General features: G+C 31.8%; 1 protein-coding gene across 1 annotated transcript in view; it reads right to left on the bottom strand.

The window, feature by feature from the left end:
• LOC126890115 (zinc finger protein 91-like) overlaps positions 1 to 26458 on the bottom strand; it is a 74318-nt gene that overhangs the window by 8744 nt on the left and 39116 nt on the right. The window contains exon 4 of the mRNA XM_050658962.1: positions 15517 to 16710. Within this exon, the coding sequence (XP_050514919.1) occupies positions 15517 to 16710 (1194 nt within the window). The remainder of the gene's footprint in view (positions 1 to 15516; positions 16711 to 26458) is intronic.

The following is a 26458-nucleotide window of genomic DNA, read 5'->3' on the forward strand; positions in this document are numbered from 1 at the left end:
ACTTTATTGAAAAAAAAAAAGAAAACCCTAGCCAGCCAACAGTCACTGTTTCAGAAGAGAAGTGATGAAATGGAAACTATGGTTAAAACATCATATGAACTTTCTCTGCTGTTAGCCCGGAAGAAAAAAGCCTACTCTGATGGAGAGGAGATAATTAAAAATAGTCTGGCAATATTTGCTAAAAATGTGGGAGATGTAAAGATCAAAAATATGGTCGATAATATTGCATTATCCCGAAATACAGTCATGCGCCGTATAGATGATATGGGCCAGGATGTTGTTTCCCAAATTATAAGTGGATTACAATCCTGCAAATTCTTTTCTTTAGCGTTGGATGAAAGTTGTGACAACACAGAAAATGCGCAGTTAAGCATTTTTGTCCGTTATACCAATGATAATTTTGAAAATGCCGAAGAGCTTCTGGATTTGCGCCAACTAGTCACAACAACAGGAGAGGACATTTTTCAACAGCTTAAAAACGTAATCGAAGTCAACAAAGTTGACTAATGGTCAAAATTAGATAGTGTTTGTACAGATGGAGCTCCTTGCATGGTTGGTAGACTAAAGGGGTTTGTTACATTACTGGAAAACTATTTGGGAAGAAAAGTTTTTAAGTACCATTGTATTATTCACCAGGAAGCTCTTTGTGCCAAGGACCTAAACATGTCATCTGTTGTTGACCCTGTAATACGCTGCATTAACAAAATACGAGCTCGGGCATTGAATCGACGACAATTTCGAGAACTGTTCGCGGAAGAAACGGAGCAAGATGGAGAGTTACTTCTCCATTGCAGTGTGCGCTGGCTCTCCAAAGGAAATGCACTCGAAAGGTTTTGGAACTTGAAGGAGTGCGTCTTAAAATATTTGCAAGAAAACAATGAACTACTCAGTGAGTGCTCGTTACTTAATGATAAAGATTGGCTTTGGGATTTAGCTTTTCTCACTGATATTATGAAACATTTAAATCAATTAAATTTAAGATTACAGGGAAAAAATTGTATTTTTCCTACTCTAGTTGGTCATATATCTTCTTTTGTGAATAAACTTATGCTTTTTTGTAACGATTTTGGAGAACAGAGATTGACACATTTCACATTAATGCAGGAATTAGCCAACAAGGTCATAGTCCTGTCGCCAGGGGGGGTACAACGGCCTTCTTAATTCAGATGGACTTACCCAAGTTTTTTTTATGTATTTTGACCCGTAGAACACGAATTTTTTGGGTAACAGTTGATCCGGATGTCGATAAGATTGTTATAAACAAAGAAGTTGAGGAATTACATAACAGCGATTTCTCGCAAAACAAAACATTTTTTTGTATTTTTTGGGTCATTCTAACCAAAAAATGTTCCTACAAGTTTTTTCGTCGAATGCATAGTTTTCGAGATAAACGCGGTTGAACTTTCAAAAAATGGAAAAATTGCAATTTTTGAACCCGAATAACGTTTGAATAAAAAATAAAATAGCAATTCTGCTTACCGCCTTTAAAAGTTTAAGTCAAATTATATCTGTTTTGAATATTTGTATTGCTACAAATTTATTTTTTGATTGTTAAAAAAAGCTATAAACACATACTGTTTCCCGTGCCTAATACATGCGTTTTATTGCATGCTACTTAGAAATAGCCCCGCTTGCACTTTTACCTCCTCTACGTACTCGTTCGATTTTAAATGAGAAATCATTGAAACATCACTCAAGCACTAGGTGTTTATAGCTTTGTTTTAACAATAAAATAATACATTTTTGGCAATACAAATAATTAAAACCGATATAATTTGACTTGAACTTTCAAATGCGGTAAGCAGAATTGCTATTTTATTTTTTAGTCAAAAGTTTTTCGGGTTCAAAAATTCCAATTTTTCGATTTTTTGAAAGTTCAACCTCGTTTATCACGAAAACTATGCATCCTACGAAAAAATTTGTAGGAACATTTTTTGGTTAAAATGGCCCAAAAAATACAAAAAAATGTTTTGTTTTGCGAGAAATCGCTGTTATGTGATTCCTCAACTTCTTGGTTTATAACAATCTTATCGACATCCGGATCAACTGTTACCCAAAAAATTCGTGTTCTACAGGTCAAAATACATAAAAAAAACTTGGGTAAGTCCATCTGAATACAGGAGGCCGTTGTACCCCCCCTGGCGACAGGACTATCAGTAGAACTCCAAATTATGACAGATTTAAAAACCTTATATCTATTTTGCTAGGTTCATTCAATACCCGGTTTGAAGATTTTCAAAAAGACAAAATGAATGTTGACCTTTTCATAAATCCTTTTTCTATTTCTCTGCAAGATATCAATTGTTACTCAGCTGAAATACAGATCGAAATTATTGATTTACAGAACCACACTATACTAAAAACCAAATATAGGGAAATTATTTCAACTGTTACTGATCCCAATTATATTGAATTTTGGAAATTTGTACCAGCAAACAATTTTCCTAATTTACACGAGTTAGCTCTGAGATATTGTTGTAGATTTGGTTCAACGTACGTTTGTGAGCAAATGTTCTCTATTATGAACATAATAAAATCAAAATATCGGTCACGATTAACTGACATGCATTTAAAAAATCTAATTCTGTTGGCTAGTTCCGAAATTAATCCCAATATAGATGAATTAATTAAAAAAATACAAGTTCAAATACCACATTAAATAAGTAACTGTTTAATAATTTGAATTTTAGATAATAAGAAAATATTTAAGTTTTTTTGTTTAACGTTTTTATTTTATTTTTATTAACAATAAAGTAAGTTTGTTGTTATGTTTTACTTATTACGTTATTTTTTAAACCTCCACTATCTTGACTAAACGGAAAAATGTGGAATTTACATAAGAAATACATATTGTACCGTATATTATTAATATATAGTATCCATATTAGTATGTCGAAAAATTTTAGTGGCACGCCAAATTTTTTTTGTTCTCATATTGGCACTCGACTTAAAAAGGTTGGCCACCCCTGCCTTAAACCCTCCCAAACTTTTGTGTACGTTCCAATTTAATTATTAGTGTGGCACCATTAGTTAAACACACCGTTTTAAAAACATTTTTGCCTCTTAGGACTTTTTCGATAAGCCAGTGTTTATCGAGATATTTTGAATATTTATCGAATACACCACATATTTGTATATGGTTAAGTACGATTATAGACCTGTTAATAATCTGAAAATGTATTTATAATTTACATTTTTAGGTATATTTTGAAAAAGAAGCCACATCTCGATAAAAGGTGACTTATCAAAAAAAAGACTAAAAGGCAAAAAGTTTTAAAAACACTCGTGTTTAACTAATGGTACCACAATAATAGTTTAATTTGAACGTACACAAACATTTGGTGGGTTTAAAGGAACAAAACTCCCATAAAATTTTTATGTAAATATATTAAAAAAGAAGCCTCATCTCGATAAAAACTCGCTTATCGAAAAAACAATAAGTCAAAAAAGTTTTAAAAACATTGTGTTTAACTAATGGTACCACAATAATGAATTAATTGGAACGTACACAAAAGTTTGGGGGGGTTTATTTGATCAAAACTCCCATAAAATTATTACGGGGTGGACAAATCTCACTATAATTTTGTTTTAAGATGATCCTGCCATAAGAATGATACATGTCCATTTTCAATAAAAAATCTTTAATAGTTTTCGATATATTGAAAAAAATCGGTTTTCATTTTGTAACTTCAAAGGGCTGTAACTTTTTTTATGAGCACATTTGTACTAAGGTAAGTTAGGTTCAATCGAACTATTTTTGACTCCAGAATGTGTGGTATAATTTATGACCAATCTTTTCGGGACACCCTGTATATCGTTGTAAAGAGAAGATTTCAAATAATTTTCAATCGTACCCAAAAAAACTTAAAAAATTCAATTATTTAACTTTGGCTGCCCTTAAGCGAATTATCTGCTAAACACAGACAAATATTGATAAGAGCCATAAGAAGAGCAGACTTCACAAAATAAAATTTAAAACAATGAAAAAGTGTGTTGTAAACCTTTTTTCCACATACCTCTACCGAAAGTGTACTTTTTCAGACCTGATTGTAGGGAGCAAAGTTATACTTTTCCTCCCTAGGGAGGAAAAGTAAAAGTGACGTCATGGTATTTAATTCATGAAATATAACTTATTGACGCCCTGTACAATATCTATTTTCTATTACGTAAGTATCTATACATTTTAACGTTTATTTATAAAACACCCTGTATTTTGCAGAATGGTAAAAAACACTAAATTGTTATTTTGATTTAACAATGTTTACATTAATAATTTGACTTATATTTGACAGTTGACAGTTATGTTGTACCTACTTGTTCGTTTTAGTTCTAATAAATTTTTGTTGGTTAGTTACATAAATAAATTAAGTAAAAATAAAAAAATGTATTGTTATTTGAGGAAGGTGGAAAAACCATATGTATAACATGGGAGTAAAGTGCCTTTTCCTCCCTTGAATGGTTACTGCCCTCCGCTACGCGTCGGGCAGTAAACTTCATTCTCGGGAGGAAAAGTAGCACTTTCCTCCCTTGTTATACAAATAGCTATTTAACAGGGTGATAGTCAATAATTTTCTATAAAGAAATAATATCAATCTTAATATAATTCAATAAAATATTGTATTTTAAATATTAAATATTGATTTTAAATAAAACATTCAATAAAAATCTTCTTCTTCTTTTAGTTTCTTGGCCTCCACCTCTTAGGTACTTGGCCAGTTCTCGTATTTAGACTGTAATTGGAAGGGAATCCTCTTTTCAAAGAGTCTGGATTTTTCCATATTCCCTTCGTTAAATTAATTGTATTATGACTGTCAAATAACTATTTTATATTTTAATTTGAAATGTTGTTATAAGTTGATTGATCTTTCTTAAGGTTTGGTCATTAATATTATATATGAGATTTTGTATTGAAATGGGGGTTGGACTTCCTATGGGGTCCTATATTGATAAGTTTCTGATACAGGTCAAATTGATTTGTTTTGTTAATTGGAAATTCAAGTAACATGAGTTATACTTCCTATTTGTCCGCATTCACAAAAAGAAGTACAGTAGAACCCGATTATAGGTGTGCGGATTATGCAGGCTGCGGATTATCCGTGCTATGATTTTCTATTACTTAAATTGCATTTTTGAGGTTTTATCAAAATAGCGTCACTGTAAATCACTCGACGGAAACTCTATACGCGGAGAGGGAGACTCATAATAAAAGATTTATTTTTTCTGTTGTCTTTTAATGGTAGGGCTATATGTATGGATATACGTACATATGTATTACAATACGAAATAAATGTTCGGATTATCCGTGCTTTTCAATTATCCGTGCCAACGTCCGGTCCCGAGGAGCACGGATAATCGGGGTTCTACTGTATCACTACAATTGATTTTAAATAAATTGTCTGGTGTGAGGCAATGATCTGTTCGCATCCTAATAATTGATGTCAAGTGTATTCGATCCACAAATGTGAATTTGGTAAATCCAAGGGTTTGTAGAAAAATCATTTTAGTGATTTTTCCCTTGTTGATACCATTTCCCTTTAGTTTTGAACTGTTTTGTCCATTCAACTTTAAACTCATTTACAATATTTTGTTTAATAAAAGGTAAAAAGTCAAATTTATCTATATTGATGTCGGCAGGGACATTTAAAGTCTTGCCTATACATGCCAATTTATCAGCCTCTGTATTCCCCTTTACTCCAGTATAACCTGAGTCCTAATTGGAATTTGGATTGCCTAATAATATCAATGGTCTCTTCTTCTTAACGTGCCCTATCAAGTCCTCTTGACGTTGGCGATTAACATGGTGAAATTGTCTCTGTCTCCAGCTATTCTAAATAGTTGTTCTGCTTTATTTATGCCTGTCCACGTCCTGATATTCTTCAACTAAAAGGCCTGTTTTCTACCAATTCCTCTGCGTCCTTCGATTTGACCCATCATAATAAGTTTAAGAATATTATATGGGTCTCCCCTTACTACATGTCCAAAATAGGCCATCTTTCTACATTTGATATTATCAAGCAGCTCGCGAGTAGCATTTGCTCTTTTAAGGACTGCCACATTTGTCAGCATAGCCGTCCACGGTATTTTTAGTGTACATCTGTGTAGCCACATTTCAAAGGCCTCCAAACGATTAATGGTAGATATTTTTAATGTCCAGGCTTCGACACGGTATAAGAAGACTGACCAGATGTAACATTTAAGCATACGCTTTCGAAGTTAAAGTTATCATTACAAAAGAATGACCTCATTTTTAAAAATGTTGTGCGGGCTATCTCAATTCTATATTTTATCTCTTTATCTGGATCTAGTTGTTCAGTAATATGGCAACCAAGATATTTAAAACTGGTTACTCTTTACTCTTTGAATTATATTATGACCATCAACATTGTGCGGATCTTGTAGTAATATCCACACATAAGAATGAGTTGAAGTAATTTATTCTTCTGCTGGGAGACTGCTACCAATACCAAATTAAAGCACCAGATGCAAACTAATTTTTATTTTTCACTTAGATTGTTTAATACTACATTAATTTACCGTATAACTTATTTAACTTACTTAAATCGCACTCGAAAATAGAAACTGTCCTTTTAATACAAAAATGCGTAAGAGTAAAAAAATGTGAAATGTGTTTTCTGCTTGGCGATTAAGACGAGAGTAGTTTATAATTCCCCTTTTCCCCTTATCGATTTACAGAAGGGGCGAGCGTGACCTAATTTCAATTCACTGAGCGGGACATGTGTAGTAGATGTGAACTCATTTTTTACTACCAAAAGGAAATGATTGTTCATGGTTTTAACGTTGAATATGGTACTTAAAATGGATTTTATAGTTTTGTGAATCAGTAAAGGGCTTTAACTTATTATGGTTTATTATAATAGTTTCAGTTGGTTGTGTGAAACCAAGATTTTTACACATTTCGTAGAATTTAAGTATACGTGGGAAAACAGAAGTATGTTGATATTTCAACAAACATAATATAACCGTGAATCTTGATGTGCTTGTATTTTGTTTTTGAACAGTTTATGTTTAAATTGAAAAAGACTGTAAGACTTGTACACACTTCTAAGTAGGTCAAACCGGCAAACAAGTGTATGTTCTCAAAAAAATTGATAATGTGTAAAACATTTTTTTATTAATCAGCTAAGTACTTTCAACACATTAAGTGCCATCATCAGAGCAATTGCTAAACAACACAATAAAAAACATAGATACTGGGCTGAAACCACAGATCTCGGGTATAAAAACCCCTTAAAATTAACATTCCTAACTTAAAACTTTCATTTAAATGTAGATAACATCAAGTCTATGTTTTCTCATACTAAAGACAAAATTAAAAAACTTCTAAAAGTGGCATATATAAATTGTCATGTGGTGACTGCCATGTGACCTACGTGGCACAGTGGTTCCAAATGCTGAAAACGTGGTCATGAGGCAAAAAAAGGAGTCACTATTTAGGGATTTTCATGTCTACAGTTGTTTCCTCATACTATCGTAGAGTCCTAATACGCAAGTATGACGATCAGACTGGATGTATTCTGGTTTACAACTCAGGAATAAGTGGGTCATGTCCGGGGTTATTTTGGTCGGCAGAGAAAGTGAAAAAGAGCGCTTTATTGAAAACGCTGTAAAACGTTTTGTAGTTTATCAATTTTATCGCTGTAAAGCAGATTCGTCTTTTTTAAGTATGTAGTAATGTAAGATGTAACTTAAATCAACATTTATTAACAATAAATGCCTTAAATTTGTTAATGCATAAATAGTGAAAATATACTTGAAATAATTAAAATTTTGTAAAGATGCATTCAAAAAGTACAAAATTCTGCATAATTCTGCGACTAATGTTTATTAATTTTAAAATATATAGTACGGAGATACAGAATCACTTTGGTTTAGCTGCCTGTAACTGCCTATGCATTGCTGGCAGTTGTTTGAATACAAAAGTGGGAAATGACGCATATTACATAATTCTGGCGATGGTTAACTATGTATGGGCAGTTGTACATAAGTAATAGGTTCTGAATATTGTACTTCATAAAGAAAATGTATTTTTAATCAGCAGTTTCAAAAGTCTCTTATAATATAAAACTTTAAACAAAAATGCGGCTAAAATAAAATTTTCGAAATGCTTTCGTCCATATTGGATCCGCCATTTTGTTTAAAAAAAAAGTAAAGTTTGATTTGTAATCAGCCACCTTAACCTACCAAATTTGACAAAAAAATTTCCTTTTTTATTGATATTTTCACTTTCTTTCCGCCCTGTTAAATCCGCCATTTTGTTTTTCAGAAAGAATAATGCCAGATTCGTAATCAGCGATGTCAAAAACCCTTAAGAACGAAAGTTATTCCAAAATATATAAACAATATACGCTTTTAAAGGTACATGACCACGTTTTTGGCATTTGGAACCACTGTGCGTGGGTAGAACGATGCGACTTTTGGATACACGTATTAAAGAACATCTGTCAAAGATCGATAAATCTAGCTTTGGTCATCATTTGCATGCCTCGAAACATAGCTTTAGTCCCCAAAGAGATAGTAGGATCCTAACATAGCATACCTAATAATAACTACGTATTCTAAAAATGAATCTACTAGAAGATCTAGAAATAAGCAGAGAAATTAAAAGAACCCCTCAAAACTGTGTTAACACCCAGATTCAATTAAATTGTAAATTTGATCCTATCTTTAAGAAATTTCTTTAATAATTTTGGTTTATACAGTATACCCAACAATTGCTGAAAGTTTTTTGAACATAATTTTTTAAGTATTCTTGTGTTTTCTTTCATTGATTACATATTTGTAAATAAGTAAAATATTTGATATTTGACTAAATCAATTAATAATGTTGTTAATTTTATAAAATAACAGCTCTCGAACTCTGAACTTGTCAAATGAGGCTTATAGGTTTGTTTTCATCTAACTTCTTCCACACTTGGTAAAACTATAACAGTTTTGTTTTTAAAAGAATTTTTGATAACTTATATACAAGTTAACATTTCACTTCAATATTAATAATTAGTCTGGGCTGATTATCGGAGGATAGGCCATTTTTGGGAAAAGTTATTTACCAGCAATTTTATTGCTGAAATCGAAGCTTATGATTATATATATTAATAATATAGGTATGCAAAGTCCGCAGATAGTGTGCTACTTTTTTTATAAACAAAATGGCGCCCGAAAATCGTGTTTTTTTCAATTATTGCTCTATAACTCCGAAGATTTTAACTTTACAACAAAAACACTCCAATAAAAATTCACCGCAATTAAATTATGCATAGAGATATGTTTTTCCCGATCTGCTCTGACGAAAATTTTCCTCGGAAAATGCGGGTTTTCCCAACAAAATCTTTAATTTTCTAATAAAGTTTTAGATAAGTAATTACCTACCAATAATTAAATAATTTGGTGACTTAAAAGCCTTCTTGGTTTAGATTATAGTTCCAGAAGCTGGTGAAAATTGAACGAATATTTTAGCAACAATTAAATTGTTAATTAATAATTTACGGTCGCAATGATAACCAAAATAATTATGATACACTGATCAAACTTTGAAATCTTATAAAGATGAGATGCCCTATTTAATATTTTGTCGACAAAATATAAATTTTTTTATTTTTTTGCATAATCTTTAAATGTTAAAAAATAGTTATAAACAAATTAACGTTTCCCAGAAAGTTTTTATTATATTCTAATTTAAAAAAAAATAGTTAAAATGCGTATTTCAATGATCTTGAAAATAAATGCTTTAAAACTTTTTGCAACCATTTACAAAAAAGTTATGAAATAGCAAAATAAACATATGATTACTACGTTGTTTATAATTTTTTTAAATTCTTTCAAAGCGTAAAAGTGAGATTAAAGTACAAGCTAATTATTTACAACAAATATCGATTATTAGTTTAATGGTTATATTTTAATTAAAGATTATAAATATATTTTTTTGTAATTTACACGCGCGAAAGTAGACTAATACAGTACTGTAGCTAAAATTTTCACTCGAAGCCACGACCGCCGCGCGACGTAGAGTTAATAAATAAAATTATATTATTATGTATGCTGCGTCAGTCGCTTCGAGTAAACATTTTAGTTCCGGCTCTGTATCAAGCCTACTTTCGCGCTAAACATTACAAAAAATTTTTTTTAATCTTTGATTAAAATATAACCATTGAACTAATATTTGATATTCTTTGTGAGTAATTAGATTGTACCACAGACTCACTTTTAAGCTTTGAAACAATTAAAACAAATTATAAACAACGGAGCAATCGTATATTTACTTTGCTGTTTTGTAACTTTTTTGCAAATGGTTGGAAAAAAGTTTTAAAGCATTCATTTTCAAGACCTTTGAAATACGCATTTTAGGTATTTTTTTAAATTAGAATATAATAAAGAATTTCTGAGAAATGTTAATTTGTTTATAACTATTTTTTAAACATTTAAAGATTATGCAAAAAAAGAAAAATTTATATTTTGTCGACAAAGTATTAAATAGGCATCTCATCTTTATAATCTTTCTAAGTTTGATCAATGTCTCATGATTATTTTGGTTGTTATTGCGACTGTAAATTGTTAATTAACAATTGAATTGTTGCTAAAATATTTGTTTAATTTTCATCGGCTTCTGCAATTATAATCTATACCAAGAAAGCATTTATTACACCTATTTCATTATTGATAAATAATTACTTGCGCAAAAAATTAATTTGAAAATTCGAGATTTTTTTGGGAAAACCCACATTTTCTCAGGAAAATTTTCGTCTGAGCAAATCGGACAAAACATGCATCTATGTAGAATTAAATTGCGGTGAATTTTTATTTGAGTGTTTTTGGTGTAAAGTTAAAATCTAAGAGCAATAATTAAAAAAAAACACGATTTGGGGGCGCCATTTTGTTAATAAAAAAAGTAGCACACTATCTGCGGACTTGGCATACCTATATTATTAATATATAGGATCATACTATTCGATTCCAGCAATAAAATTGCTGGTAAATAACCTTTCCTTGTACTTTGCTAATTAGACCAGAGTATTATAACTATTTTTTTTTCAAAATTTATAGATTTTGCAAAAAAACGAAAAATTTATATTTTGTCAATAAAATATTAAATAAGCATCTCATCTTTATAATCGTTATAAGTTTGATCAATGTATCATGATTATTTTGGTTATTATTGCGATCGTAAATTGTTAATTAACAATTGAATTGTTGCTAAAATATTCGTTTAATTTTCACCGGCTTCTGGAATTACAATATATACCAAGAAAGCTTTTATGTCACTAAGTTATTTAATTATTGATAAATAATTACTTATCTAAAACTTTATTTGAAAATTAGAGATTTTGTTGGGAAAAACCGCATTTTCCGAGGAAACTTTTCGCCGGAGAAAATCGGGAATTTTTATTTGAGTGTTTTTGGTGTATGTGTCTTCGGAGTTATAGAGCAATAATTAAAAAAAGAATGTGTGTGTACTTTGTACGCACGTAAGAAGTTATACTTCTATTATATGATTTCAACGAAATCAATATACTTAAAAGTTTATTTATATTTTATTTAAATATTAAACTAGTTTTAATATTTACTACTTTCCAAAAACTTTTATTAAAACAATACCAAAAATTAAAAAAATAAAAGAATAAAACACACGCAAACACATTGAAAAATGAAACAAAGAAATGATTTTTGAACAATAATAATTGTTGAGAAAATTTTAACTAAATACGTATTTTCTGAAAAAAGATATAATAAATATACCTACAATCATAAAATGTATAAAAAAAAATAAAAATTTGCATTGGGAATTGAACCTGCGTCTATCAGGTTGTTAGATTATTTTAAACTCACCCCACGCAGAATTTAACTACCAAGACATGTGAATGAAGTGGAAAGATATAGCAACTAAACGTTTTAAATTTTTTTTTGACAGTACTTGCTTATTCTCTTAGTTTATTCAAATAAGTTTGAGTCTTGTGGAATTAAAATACGACAAAATATCAAATAATGTAAATCAAAGCATTACCCACTAGCTAGATAGGTACAATTTCCAAATAGGGATGTAATTTGTAATTTTGTATTACAAGACTGAAACATTCACAATAAGGTACGTACCTGTTGCTTTTAAAAACTATTTAAAAAGTCACTACAATAATTATAAACTTGCTTTTTGTCTCTGTCCTCACAACAATAAAAACTAATATACACAACATTTGTTTATCCATAATCTCCATATTATTGAACAATTATTGACAGATGCTTTTAACACCCAATCAGATCCCGTATAACGTTTGAGCCACGAATACCATACGTGACCATACTGTCGGTGTGCGCATGTGCCAGGGAATGTAAAAATTCACCCTCGTGCTTAAAGAAGTATAACTTCAAAAATAAAAAAATAAAGAATAAAACACACACATACACATTTAAAATGTCACAAAGAAATAATTTCTGAACATTAAATGTTGGTAAAATGTTAACTAAATACGCATTTTCTGAAAAAAAAAAAATTATATAACAAATATATTTACAATCACAAAATGTATAAAAAAAAATAAAAACTTGTATTGGGATTCGAACCCGCGTTTATTTGGGTGCTTAGGATTTGAAAATGAAGCCTGTACTCATTTAGCCACTTACACATACCTGTCATGTACGAAGATAGGCCAACTGAACGGTTTACTGTTTGACAATTTTGAATTTAATCAAATTAGTTTGAGTTTTGTGGAATTAAAATATTAAAATACAACAAAACATAGAATAAGAAAACAATATATTAGATGAAGATTGGTAGAAATTTTGTTGGTAATCAAATTATGTAAATCAAAGCATTACCTACTAGATAGGTGTATACATTTTTCAAATAGGTAAGTACCTATGTAATTTTTTATTTCAATACTGAAACATTTACAATTACGTACTTGTTGCTTTTAAAACTATTTAAAAAGTCACTACAATTCTAAACTTGCTTTTTTCTCTGTCCTCACAACAATAAAAACTAATATACACAACATTTGTTTACCCATAACCGACATATTGAACAATTGTTGACAGGTCATTGTAATTACCCAATCAGAGCCCGTATAACGTTTGAGCTGCGCCCAGGACCAAGACTTTTGATGAATTCGCGCACATTTAAATTTACTCCCAACGCGCCTAAAGAAATATAACTTCAAAAACACGATTTTTCGGCGCCATTTTGTTTATAAAAAAAGTAGCACACTATCTGCGGACTTTGCATATCTATATTATTAATATATAGGATCTTATAATTCGATTCCAGCAATAAAATTGCTGGTAAATAACTTTTCCATGCATTTTGCTAATTAGCCCAGAGTAAATAGTAATTTTTTGAAAATTTAACTTTAAAAATTTAGTATCTTCACTTAAAATTCATTTAACCTACACATGGCTTGTTAGTCATTTTCAATTTTAATTAATTTTTAATTATTATTTACGAATATAGAGGTCGCATAAGATAGTGGTTCCTTCTTTATCATTTTAAAGAATGACAGTCCTCCTCAGCTGGTCACGTGAACTCATAAAGGTTTGACTCAGCCATGTTGTCTTTTTTAAATTAAAAGAAATTAGATGTGAATTTATTAATTTTAAGGGGTTTTTATACCCGAGATCTGTGGCTTCAGCCCAGTATCTATGTTTTTTATTGTGATGTTTAGCAAATGCTCTTCTATGGAGGTTTTATAATAAGACGTAAGTTTTTTAATCTTTTATTTTATAAAAAATCTCTTATCTTAAATGTCCTTTTAGGAAGCTCTGATGATGGCACGTAATATGTTGAAAGTACTTAGCTGATTAATAAAAAAAAATTTTACACACTATCAATTTTTTTGAGTTTATGTTTAGGCCAAACTCTCTTCCCACTGTGTCGATGGCATTTAAAAGGCATTGCAATCCATTCATGTCAATGGTCTCAGTGTTTTCAAATGTATATCATATAATATCTAATAAGCACACAAAGTAGTTACAGGGTAGGCAACACACATATACACACCATGCAACAGTGGTTGGATACATGTAGGAGATTTGTTCTTGCCCTACAGCATTGGAAAACATGAAAAGAAATAAAGCTGCAGGAGAAGATAGGATATGATATTAGAAGCAGGTAAGGAACTACTTGCAATTGTAACTAGACAGTTGTTTACATCAGGGCAAACTCCCTAAGAGCTGGAACAACTTTAAAGTAATCTTATTACACAAGAAAGGTGATAATCGAAAATTAAAAAACTACAGGCCCATCAGTCTACTGTTACACCTGTTTAAAATACTCACCAAAGTCATAACTACCCGACTAACAAGGAAATTAGATGAATACCAACCATATGAACAGGCAGGTTTTAGAAAAGGCTATTCAACTTCCGATCACCTGTTAACCACAAAAATATTAATAGAAAAATATAACGAATACAACTTTCCAGTTTTTATAGCATTTGTAGACTACGAAAAAGCTTTCGAGACCATAGAACACACGGCCGTAATAAACGCAATGCAAAATTGTAGAATAGACAGCAGATATATTAACTTAATAAAAGAAACTATGAACCAAGCTACAGCTACATACTACCTAAATGCAAATGAATACACGAACCCGGTACCATTAAACAGGGAGACACTCTATCACCCAACCTGTTCTTAGTTTTAGAGGACGTTTTTAAAAACCTAATTTGGAAATATAAGGGAATGAACATCAATGGCCGCTACCTCAGTAATCTACGATTTGCAGATGACATAATCCTGATAGCTACTGACCTACAAGAACTGCAAACCATGCTTTCAGAACTACACATCGAATCTTCTAAAATAGGACTGAAAATGAATTTAAACCAAACAAAAATCATGCACTCCGAAGAAACCGTGACAATAATAAACGAAAAAGTTATAGAAAAAGTTGAAGAATATATATACTTAGGACAAAGAAGAAAGTTAGCATTGGTAGCATTTGGCAAACTGAACTATATACTCAGACATCAGCAAATTGAACTACATCTTAGATCGAAAGTTTTTGATGCATGCGTTATTCCGATATTAACATATGGGGCACAAACATCGACAATCACAAAAAAGAATATGAACATACTCAGGGTCACTTAACACGCGATGGAAAGATCTATGCTTGGCATATCACTTAAGGACAGGAAAACAAACACATGGATATGACAGAAAACCAAAGTCACCGATGTGGTACAAAAATCGTTAAAATTGAAATGGAAATACGCTGGACATGTATCTAGGAGCGATCTAAACAAATGGCACAGAACAATTCTAACCTGGAGACCATACCAACACAAAAGACAAAGAGTCAGACCTCCTATGAGATGGACATCTGATCTGAAACGGACTGTCGGGAAAAATTGGCTACAAGTAGCGTACAACAAAAAACAATGGAAAGAAAGATTTGAAGAGGCTTATGTTCAGATGTGGACGTGAATGGCTAGACGACGAAGAAGAAGAAGAAAAAGAAGAAGAAGAAGAAGAAGAAGAAGAAGGAGATTTGTTACACGTCTTTTTAAACTGCTTGTTTCGCTAAACTGCTTCTTGTGTGCACTCTCAAATGTTTTTTCAAATTTCCTGCTTCACGAAATGACTTAGAACAAATTTCACACTGGTAAGGCTTTTCACCAGTGTGCACTCTCAAATGACATTTTAAATTTTGTGATCCAGTAAATTCCTTAAAACAAATTTCACACTTATAAGGTTTTTCCCCAGTGTGTATTCTCAAATGATTTTTCAAATTGCCTGATATAGTAAATGTCTTAAAACAAATTTCACACTTATAAGGCTTTTCACCAGTGTGCACTCTCAAATGTACTTTTAAAGTACTTGCTGCGGTAAACTGCATAAAACAAATTTCACACTTATAAGGTTTTTCACCAGTGTGCACTCTCAAATGACATTTCAAATTTTTTGATTCAGTAAATTCCTTAAAACAAATTTTACACTTATAAGGTTTTTCCCCAGTGTGTATTCTCAAATGATTTTTTAAACTACCTGATTCAGTAAATGCCTTAAAACAAATTTCACACTTATAAAGTTTTTCCCCAGTGTGCATTCTCAAATGTCTTTTCAAATTATCTGCTTCACCAAATGGCTTCAAACAAATTTCACACTTGTAAGACTTTTCACCAGTGTGCACTCTCACATGTGTTTTCAGCTGACCTGCTTTGCTAAACTGCTTAAAACAAATTTCACACTTGTAAGGTTTTTCACCAGTGTGCACTCTCAAATGACGTTTTAAATGGTTTGATTCAGTAAATTCCTTAAAACAAATTTCACACTTATGAGGTTTTTCCCCAGTATGTATTCTCAAATGATTTTTCAAACTGTCTGATTGAGTAAATGCCTTAAAACAAATTTCACACTTGTGAGGTTTTTCACCAGTATGTATTTTCGAATGTCTTTTCAAATGACTTGTTTTAGTAAACTGCTTTAAACAAATTTCACACTTGTACGGTTTTTCTCCAGTGTGCACTGTCAAATGTTGTTTCAAATTACTTGTTTTATTAAACCTCTTAAAACAAATTTCACATTTGTAAAGTCCTTCTCCAGTCTCAACTTCCAAATTATTTTTGTAATTAATATCTCTAGCACAAATATCATTATTTATTGTTACTTCTTCGGAGTTTAGACTTATTTGTTGTTTGTTAAATGAATCCCCAGGTAATGTTTTCAAAATATCCATTCCATTATTCTTGTTAGAAAGACCTAAAATAAAAACGGAAACATCCAGTGAGTCATAGAGAACGCTTTGTATACTTAAGAAGCTATTACATCTTGCTAAATTTAGTGTCCGATATTTAGAACGTACTGAATTCAGGATAGTGTAATCGCATTTAGTCAGTTAGCATCCTAATTAGGATGGTCCTGAATTCAGTACGTTCTAAATATCGGACACTAAATTTAGCAAGATGTAATAGCCTCTTAAGTGGGTATTACATTATGCTAAATTCAGCACCGATATTCAGGATACGATTTAGGACATTAAATTCAGTCACTGAAGCTCGCGATTACACTATTCTAAATTTAGGATCATAAATTATAAAAGACAGGAGACAGGGTTTGAAAACCAAGTGTTAAAACCACAGGGGGTCGGTTTAAGTAGGTAAAACTTTTAAAAGCAGGTAAAAAAAAAACAAAAGCAATCAGATTTGAACAACCAGCTTGAGTGACGGACGTGTCGAGTGAATAATTACGTGTCGATGACATGTTTATGGTTTTGGGTACAAAAGGTACAGATTGTACAGATTACCAGATTGTTTCTCTGATTGTACACCCATCCGATTTTAGACGGTGCTGTACCTTCGCCCCCGTTCGAAATTATTCCGATTCGACTTTTTTGCATAAATTTACTCAAAAAGAGGTCCTTATAACAAATCCACAGGGTGCTGGGAGGTGCCGAGGTTGGCGAATTGTTTGAACATTTTTTTTAAACAAATTCAAAAAATCAATTTTTTCACGTCGAATACTTTTTTTTTTTAGATTATATGGGTCATTCTGGGCAAAAAAGGTCTCTTGTGATTTTTCTCTAAAATTATTTTTTGTCGAGTTATACGCAATTTAAAATTTGAAAAATGCGAAAATGGCTATTTTCAAGGCTTAATATTTTAATTAAAAATAATTATTATTATGAAAGTCAGAAAGTGACCAAATCAAAGTTTAAAACCTCTCCTTCAAGAGCCTGAAGAAATTTTGTCATTATTTTATTACAAAGCTATTATTTTTAATTATTAACAATTAGCGCTATATAATAATCATTTTTAATCGAGTTATTAAGCGTTGAAAATGGCTATTTCCGCATTTTTCAAATTTTAAATCGCGTGTAAATAGACAACAATCAATTTTAGAGAAAAATCACAAGAGACCTTTTTTGCTCAGAATGGCCCAAATTATCTAAAAAAATTGTCCGAAGTGAAAAAACCTGTGGATTTGTTATAAGGGGACGTTCAAGTATTACGTAACGCAGGTTGGAGGAGGAGGGGGGGGCAAAAATCTCCAAAAATTGCGGTACGTAATACTTGAAGTTAAAGTTTGTGCAAAAAAAAAAGAATGTGTGTGTACTTTGTACGCAGCATGTAAGAAGTTATACTTTTATTATATAATTTCAAAGAAATAAATATACTTAACAGGTTATTTGTATTTTATTTAAATATTAAACTAACTTTCTTACCTACCACTTTTAAAAATTTTTTATTAAAACAATACCAAAAATCGCTCGACCACTGAGCTATATTCCTTTGCTTTGACAAGTTACAAGATTTCTCATACATACTGACAAATTTAATAGACCAAGTGAAGTATACAAAAATACTTTAAATATACTTACTATTATTATAAAATATCTTATTCCCGAGGAAGACAAATCCAAAGACACAAAAATTATAATAAATGATACATTTACTAAAAACACTAATATATCCTTTTAATGACTTATTGGCGCTGACAGCGCTGATACATACATATCTTGAAAGATTAGCAACGAATTTGCATACTGTCTGTGTGCGCATGCGCCCGGTATTATAAAATTTCACTCTCGATCGTAAAGAAGTATAACTTCAAAAATCTAATCGAAATAATTTCGCTAACCAGGGAGACGATACAGCCTATAGCGCTAATTGTTAATATGTAATTAAAAATAACAGCTTCGTAATAAAATAATGACTAAAGTTTCTTCAGGATCTTGAAAGAGGGGGTTTTAATCTTTGATTTGGTCACTTTTTACTTTCATAATAATAATTTTTAATCAAATTATTAAGCCTTAACCTTTAAGTACCCGCGCATCAAGTTATAACATAACTACACGCGTGGCGTACTTTGTACGCCACAAGAAAATACACTTAAAAACAGCAGATTTGATTAATTTTTGTTGAAAAAATACACTTAGTTGTTTGTTATAAACCTTATTCGGCATCAGTGAATACTTGGAGTTCCTTTTCAGTAAGCCAATTGGGATTTATAACTGGAATCATGGAATAACTGGATTCCATGATAAATAAAATTACTAATAAAAATTTTTTTTAAATGTGATTTTTTACAGGAGAAAAAGTATTGTTTATAAAGATAAATATATTTTGTGCCATAATGACTAAAAAACAAATAAAATATGTACTTATATTACGACTTATAGTAATATAATACTGGGGTATATTGTCCACCACCGGAAACAACAAATAATAAAATGTAAATTACGATCTTTCCAGAACGCCGACTATACGAAACTAAAACCAAATTGTAAAGCACATTCCAGTTATAGGTTAGAGAGATAAGCAAGGTCAAAAATTAAATTTTTAAATATATTTCTAGTAGAATTCTTATATCTGGCGTACAAAGTACGCCAGCGCGTGTAGTTAAAGATTAAAATAGCCATTTTCGCATTTTGCATTTTTCAAATATTAAATCGCGTATATCTCGACAACAATCAATTTTAGAGAAAAATGACTAGAAACCTTTTTGGCTCAGAATGACCCAAGTTATCTAAAAAACTTGTTCGAAATGAAACAATTATTTTTGTGAATTTGTATAGAAAAATTGTTTAAACAATTTTTCGACCACTGCACCGCCTGGCACCCTGTGAATTTGTTATACGGACCTGTTTTTGAGAAAGTTTGTGCAAAAAAATCGAGTCGGAATAATTTCGCTAACGAGGGCGACGTTATAGTCCCGACTATTTAGCCATTTAGAATGTCGAAAACCATCCTAATTAGGATGCTACATAACTGACTAAATGCGATTACACTATATCCTGAATTCAGTACGTTCTAAATATCGGACACTAAATTTAGCAAGATGTAATAGCCTCTTTAGATGGGTATAATTGAGGCAGTAAATTCTCAGAAATGTGAATGCGATAAAGCGACGTCATCGTTGTGAGTTTGTGATGATAGATATTCTAGCAATTTATATTTTAATCATTCACATGCAGCAACATTATTATTATAGATTAATGATCGTTTTGTATTCGTTAAGATATCTAATAAAAGTCTATTATTCAACGAGCATGTAATGATGGCTACTCCTCACGATAATGAAGTTTGCGACACGAGCAGTTACATATGAGTAAAATACTATATTTTTTCTACGACCTCTTTTATTTGAATCAGAAAAAAAATATAATTATCAACTACTCGAGATTAAAATTATCATTTACAAAAATGCATTTCCAAGCAATTTACAAGCATTTCCTCTATGCTGACGATCTCGCAATATGTGCCCAAGGAAATAGCTTTGAAGAAGTGGAGGAGAAACTTGAAACTACCTTAAAAACAATGACAGAGTACTATCTACATAATTCCCTGAGACCCAATCCCTCTAAAACACAAGTCTGCGCCTTTCACCTTCGCACAAAGGAAGCCAAGCGAAAACTCCAAATTGTGTGGAATGGTAATATACTAGAGCACACAGATCAACCTATATATCTTGGAGTAACTCTGGACCGGTCCTTCACCTACAGACAACATTGCATAAAAACGAGAGGGAAAGTAACAACTAGGAACAGCATACTCAGAAAACTAACGGGAAGTAAATGGGGTGCATGTCTTAGCGTCTTAAGAACAACGGCACAGGCACTGTGTTTCTCAACTGCTGAATATGCGTGCCCAGTTTGGGGCAGATCTGCCCACGCTAAACAAGGTAATACTGCGCTAAATGAAACATGCAGGATAGTAACGGGGTGCATGAAACCAACGCCACTCTCAAACCTATATGAAGCAGCGGGGTTTGCAGAACCCCCAACACGCAGACGCGTTGCAAAGCACATAGAGAAAATTAAACAGATTGCGGACGAGCGGCATGCCCTATACAAAGCTCGAACACCACGAAAGCGACTAAAATCCATGAAAAGCTTCCTTGGAACAGTGCAGGATGAACCGCCTGAATATTTTCCTCTTCCTCAGGTTCAATGGACGGGCCAGTCTCTAGACTCTTTAAAACTTGGAAAACTATGAATAGGATAAGAACGGGGGTCGCTCCAGTGAAATCAAACATGGTAAAATGGGGGAAAATAGACCAAGATGATGTGAACTGTGACTGTGGAGAAACTCAGAATATGGAACATCTTTTTAAATGCAGAAACTGTCCTTATCGGTGTACCCTCGAAGATTTGTGACTCCTCAACGAACATGGAACCGACGTAGCCCGATACTGGGCCGAAATTTTATGAATGACACGATAAAGTAAAGTATTTACAAAAATAAATACAATATAAGTTAAGGCGGGTTGACATTACTACTGAATAACGAACGTGGCTCACGCTTACGTAGTTGGCCCGTGTTACACGAAATGTAAACATATGTTCGTGCAGCACGATTGTCTCACGAATGGTCTACGCCACGCCACGATAGATATTAAACATGTTACATACACTGCGCGTCAGAGAAAACAGGCACCCCAAAAAATGAGTCATTTTTGATGTCTCGTATCTCCTAAACCTGTTGTCCGATTTAAGTGCTTTTTTTAGTATGTTATATGCCTTATTCTTTAGTAATATCTCTGTAATAATATTGTTGCTAAATAGGTAAATTTTCATTATATACCGGGTGTATGAATCAAACTGTGTTTTTTTCTCAAAGTTCGCAACACCCTATGGAATATTCTAGCATTTATAAAATACTGAAATTGAAACCCAACTATAGCCTTAGGTTTTCTTAACATTCTGTTTTTTATTGATTCGCTAATGTTGGATAATAAAAAAGTTAGGTACTTTAACAACTTACCATGTTATCTATCAATACAGGGTGTTTCTAAATAAGTGCGACAAACTTCAAGAGGCAATTCTGCATGAAAAATAATGACCGTTTGCTTTATAAACATATATGTCAGCAAATGCTTCGTTTCCGAGATATGGGATGTTGAATTTTTTCTTACAAACTGATGACTGATGATTTATTTATTGCTTTAAAACCGGTTGAGATATGCAAATGAAATTTGGTGGGTTTTAAGACGTAGTTATTGCACATTTTGTAACATACAATTAAGAATTTTATATTCACCATTGGTGTGCATACGCACCAATGGTGAATATAAAATTCTTAATTGCATTTCAAAAAATGCGCAATAACTATCTCTTAAAACCTATCAAATTTGATTTGCATATATCAGGAAATAATATTGAATAAAAATCTTCATTTTATAATTAAAATCAACTTTTACTAAAACCAGCCGTTTGAGTTGACTCGAATTAGGAATAGTCAACTCCAACTGGATAATCAACTTAAACTGTAACATATACTTTATTTATACAGAAAGGGGCTAAATTATGGAATAAATTCATTTTCTCTAAAATGGAGGACTTTGGAGAAAAATCCCGAAACAGGTCGATTTTTACTTTTAAATTAAAATTTTTTGGCATATATTTCATACTAGTGGCGTCATCCATGTGAGCGTTATGACGTAATTATTTATACAGGGTGGCCAAAAAAATAATTTTTGAATTTAATTAATTGACACAAAAGAACAATGTATGCAATTTATTTAACTCAAAATACATTCTATTGCTGCCAGAAAATAGAAAAAAATGTTTATTTTACAAATAAACATTGCTTTTCGCTTAAGACCATCGGTACATAATTCGCAAATATTTTACGGCTGTCCCTACTTTTCCTGTCTTTACACGGCAAATTACGTGTAGTAAAATTCACACTGGTATGGATATGTAAACATTACTAGAATGTCATTCTACTTAACAATGCCATCATTAACTTTAAAGAGATGGCTTTTGAATGTTCTTGGATAACTGTTATTTGTATAATTGCAAATTATTAATTCAGTTAATAAATGTGATAATTTTTTCACTAACTATGTATTCAGTGATTGTAATAATTTATACGTACAACACAAACTAATACTCAATCGAGAAAAGAGGAAAAGTGTTAAAGTGATTTTTTAATAATATATTGTTACTATGGAACGCTTACAATTTTGAACATCTTTAACAACAAAATACTTGGATCACAGTCCTGATGTATTCTCTGCTTGGATCTTCCATAAATAATAAACAATAAATAACTTTTTAAGTTCACGTCTTAAATAAATTATTTATCAAATACATTATCAATATTATTTAATCAACAACTCAAAATATTCCCGATCCCATGTCAAATATTTAAAATTGTCACTGATTGTCACTGTCTGACTGACAATATGCTGACAATATTCTATTCGACTGGGTGCGTTGTATGACAAAGATAGATTTGGAAATATTACCACGGACATTGCGTTCATTGTTTTCGAATCCTGAAAAAACCAATAAATATTTTTGAAAAATTTAAACGCAGAATGAAAGACTAAATTATTGCCGAGGGCCGTAAGTCCCTTAGAATAAATAAAAAGTTTATTTTGAATGAGATATTTTAAATTAAAAATCACACTAAATTTTCTCTTAGTTTTTCACCCCTGTAACTTATTAAAATAAACATTATAGAAGTTCTCAGGGAATTTCGGCCCTCGCTAATAACGTAATCTTTCATTATGGGTTTAAGTTTTTCAAAAATACTCATTAGTTTTCTCAGGATTCGAAAAAAATGAATACCCATCCCCTTAAATTATATGTTCAAATTGCCAAGAGGTAGGTGGGATGCTGTTTGTGGTGTAATTTAAGCGGAAAGAAATGTTTATTTGTGAAATAAATAATCTTCTCTACTTACTGACAGCAGTAAAATGTATTTTGAGTTAAATAAATTACATACATTTTCTTTTTTGCGTCAATTAATTTAATTCAAAAATTATTTTTTGATCACCCTGTAAAAATAATGATACTATTGTTTATATTACTGAATATAAAATTGAACGCCCTTTCAAATGAGCTATCACACGACCCCTATTCCCATTTAAAAAAATCATCAATTACGTCATCATGCTCAGATGGATTGGCTGTGAGTTTCGACGGTAGCGCTCTCTCGCAGTTTGAAACTTGTACTTTTCTGATAAAATTGGTGTATGTGAAATATTCAAAACGAGAAAATAAGATATTTATCTAGAAAAACACAAATTATGAACTGAAATAATTGTAACCTGATTACTGAACGAATACACAGAACTGATAGTAAAAGTAATTATGTTTTTTTTTTATTTTATTCATTATAATTTTATTATTTAATATATAAATTCGTGCGACTAGATGATTGCTTACGCAAGAGCCCATTGAGAAAAAGAAGAAGTTTATGTGAAATTTAGAGGTTACCTGTGTTTTACTGGTTGTCGGTTTCGTCGGTAGCGTTCTCTCGCGGTTTGAAACTTATACTTTTCTGATAAAATTGTTCAAATTCAATGAACAAAACTGCCACTAACAGCGCTGGCAAAAACTGTCAAATCCCCTCTACTCATCGGCTCACAGCGAATAACGTCACTAGTATGAAAGATATGCCAAAACATTGTAATTTAAAAATAAAAATCGACCTGTTTCAGGATGTTTTTCCGAAATCGTCAAAATATAGAGAAAATGAATTTATTCCATAATTTAGCCCCTCTCTGTATATAGAAAACATCTAAAAGTACGATAATATTCTGTGTAAGTCATACATGACAACGTCGGCGTCGCGTTCTTAGGAGCTAGCACCAGTAGAAAGGAATAGTAGATCAATGTTGCCATAAGATAAGAGAGATGATACATTGCTCATTGATTACGTAGTAGTGGTGGTATGTGATTTCACTAATGGTGATTTATTCACGGTGAATTAAAAATCACTAGTAACAACCGTTCCTTAGTAAATTCAATAACGGTGACTGGTGACTAAATATTAGATATCTACTTTGCATTCAATGCCTCACAAAACGTGTTTATTTATAGAATAAATATTATGATATTCACGGCGAACGTGACGTAGCATCTGGCGATTATTAGGAACCGTGAATTTTATAGGAGTAAATACTTAAGGGAGGAAATAGGTTTAGAAGCCCGATTTTTCATGTTTTTTAAAAATTTTTTTTAGGTAAAATTTTTTTTTGCAACTTTGGGATCATTTTATACGAATTCTAAAGTATATGTCCAAAATTTTTTTAAGTTATTATATTTAAAAATAGAGCAGTTTTAGGCCTCCACCCATGGACTTTCGCTGCACGAACATGTCGCTTGCGGACATGTAGAGGTCGTAATTTACGCCTAAAATCAAAAATCCAAAAATGTTTACGTTCATTACAAGTTTCTCTTCGATATGAACCTCAAATCTGCTAAAAAATCAAAAATTTGAAAAATTACGCAAGTTTGAAAAAAAACCATCAATTTTTAACGTTTTTTTTTCAGCTATGTGCCCTTAAAATACACTTAAAACCCATCTTTTTTTACGATTGGAGGTTCATATCGAAGACAATTTAATAACGAACAATAATCACTTTGTTTATTTAAAATTGGTTTATTATTTTTTGAGCTTGACGTCACGCAAGCCGAAAAAAAGTCGTTTCGAGAAAAACGCGTTTGAAAAAAATCATAGATTGCGCTCTACGCGAGTGCGCTCCGTATAATTCTCATAACTTGGGAAGGACTTCGAATTTTGCTTTGAAATTTTCAGAACAGATTCTTGAATAGTAATACTATCGATTCATGCTAGTTCCAAATATTCGAAATTTTGGAACCTCTAAACCTATTTCCCCCTTTAGTACACCAACAATAAATTGATCAAGAAATTGACGAATTTATTCAAGACCAAATTTGACGTGTACAAAATGTATAGTTTGTAGTACAAAACACAGTTTGACATCCAATTTTAACCACAGATCATCAAAAGTGTGCTGTGATTTTACCGTGAAAATGAAGAAATTTGACGAAATAAAACATGTCCTATAACAGAACATGCTCTATTTAGTCAAATTTCTTCATTTTCTTTTTATTCACGGCAAAATTGGATGTAATACGTAAGACGTTTGTATACGTCAAATTTGACGTTGAAGAACTTAATTAATTTCTTCATCAATTTATTGTTGGTGTAAAGCGGGTATTATAATAATAACTACATATTACGATATTCTCAAAGTTAGAATTTATAAAACTTGCATCAGACCCGTTATGACCTATGGCATTGAATCAAGAGAAGACACCAATAAACCCAAAAGCATGCTACAAACAGCCGAAATGAAGACACTAAGAGCAATAGCAGGGAAGACAAGAAGAGATAGAATACTAAACAACATCATCAGGGAACAATGTGGCGTGCAAGATGTAGTCAGATGGGGTAGGCAAAGACGAAAAGAATGGTTCAGTCATGTAAAAATAATGGAGGAGCACAAACTACCAAGAATTGCTCTAGAATGAAAACCAGCAGGCAAGCGTCCACCGAGGAGACCACCAAAAAGATGGAGAAATAGCTGGCAGTCTTACTTACTTACTCCGTGGCGTTACAACCGTTCGTGGGTTTTAGCCAACTCGACAACATGCCTCCACTGTTTTCTGTCTTGAGCAACCTCCATCCAATTCTCCACGCCCATCGCGCTTAGGTCTCCTGCTATATTATCTCGCCACTGGAGTCGA

Source organism: Diabrotica virgifera, chromosome 8 (genome assembly GCF_917563875.1).
Source record: "Diabrotica virgifera virgifera chromosome 8, PGI_DIABVI_V3a".
NCBI classification, from domain to species: Eukaryota; Metazoa; Arthropoda; class Insecta; order Coleoptera; family Chrysomelidae; genus Diabrotica; species Diabrotica virgifera.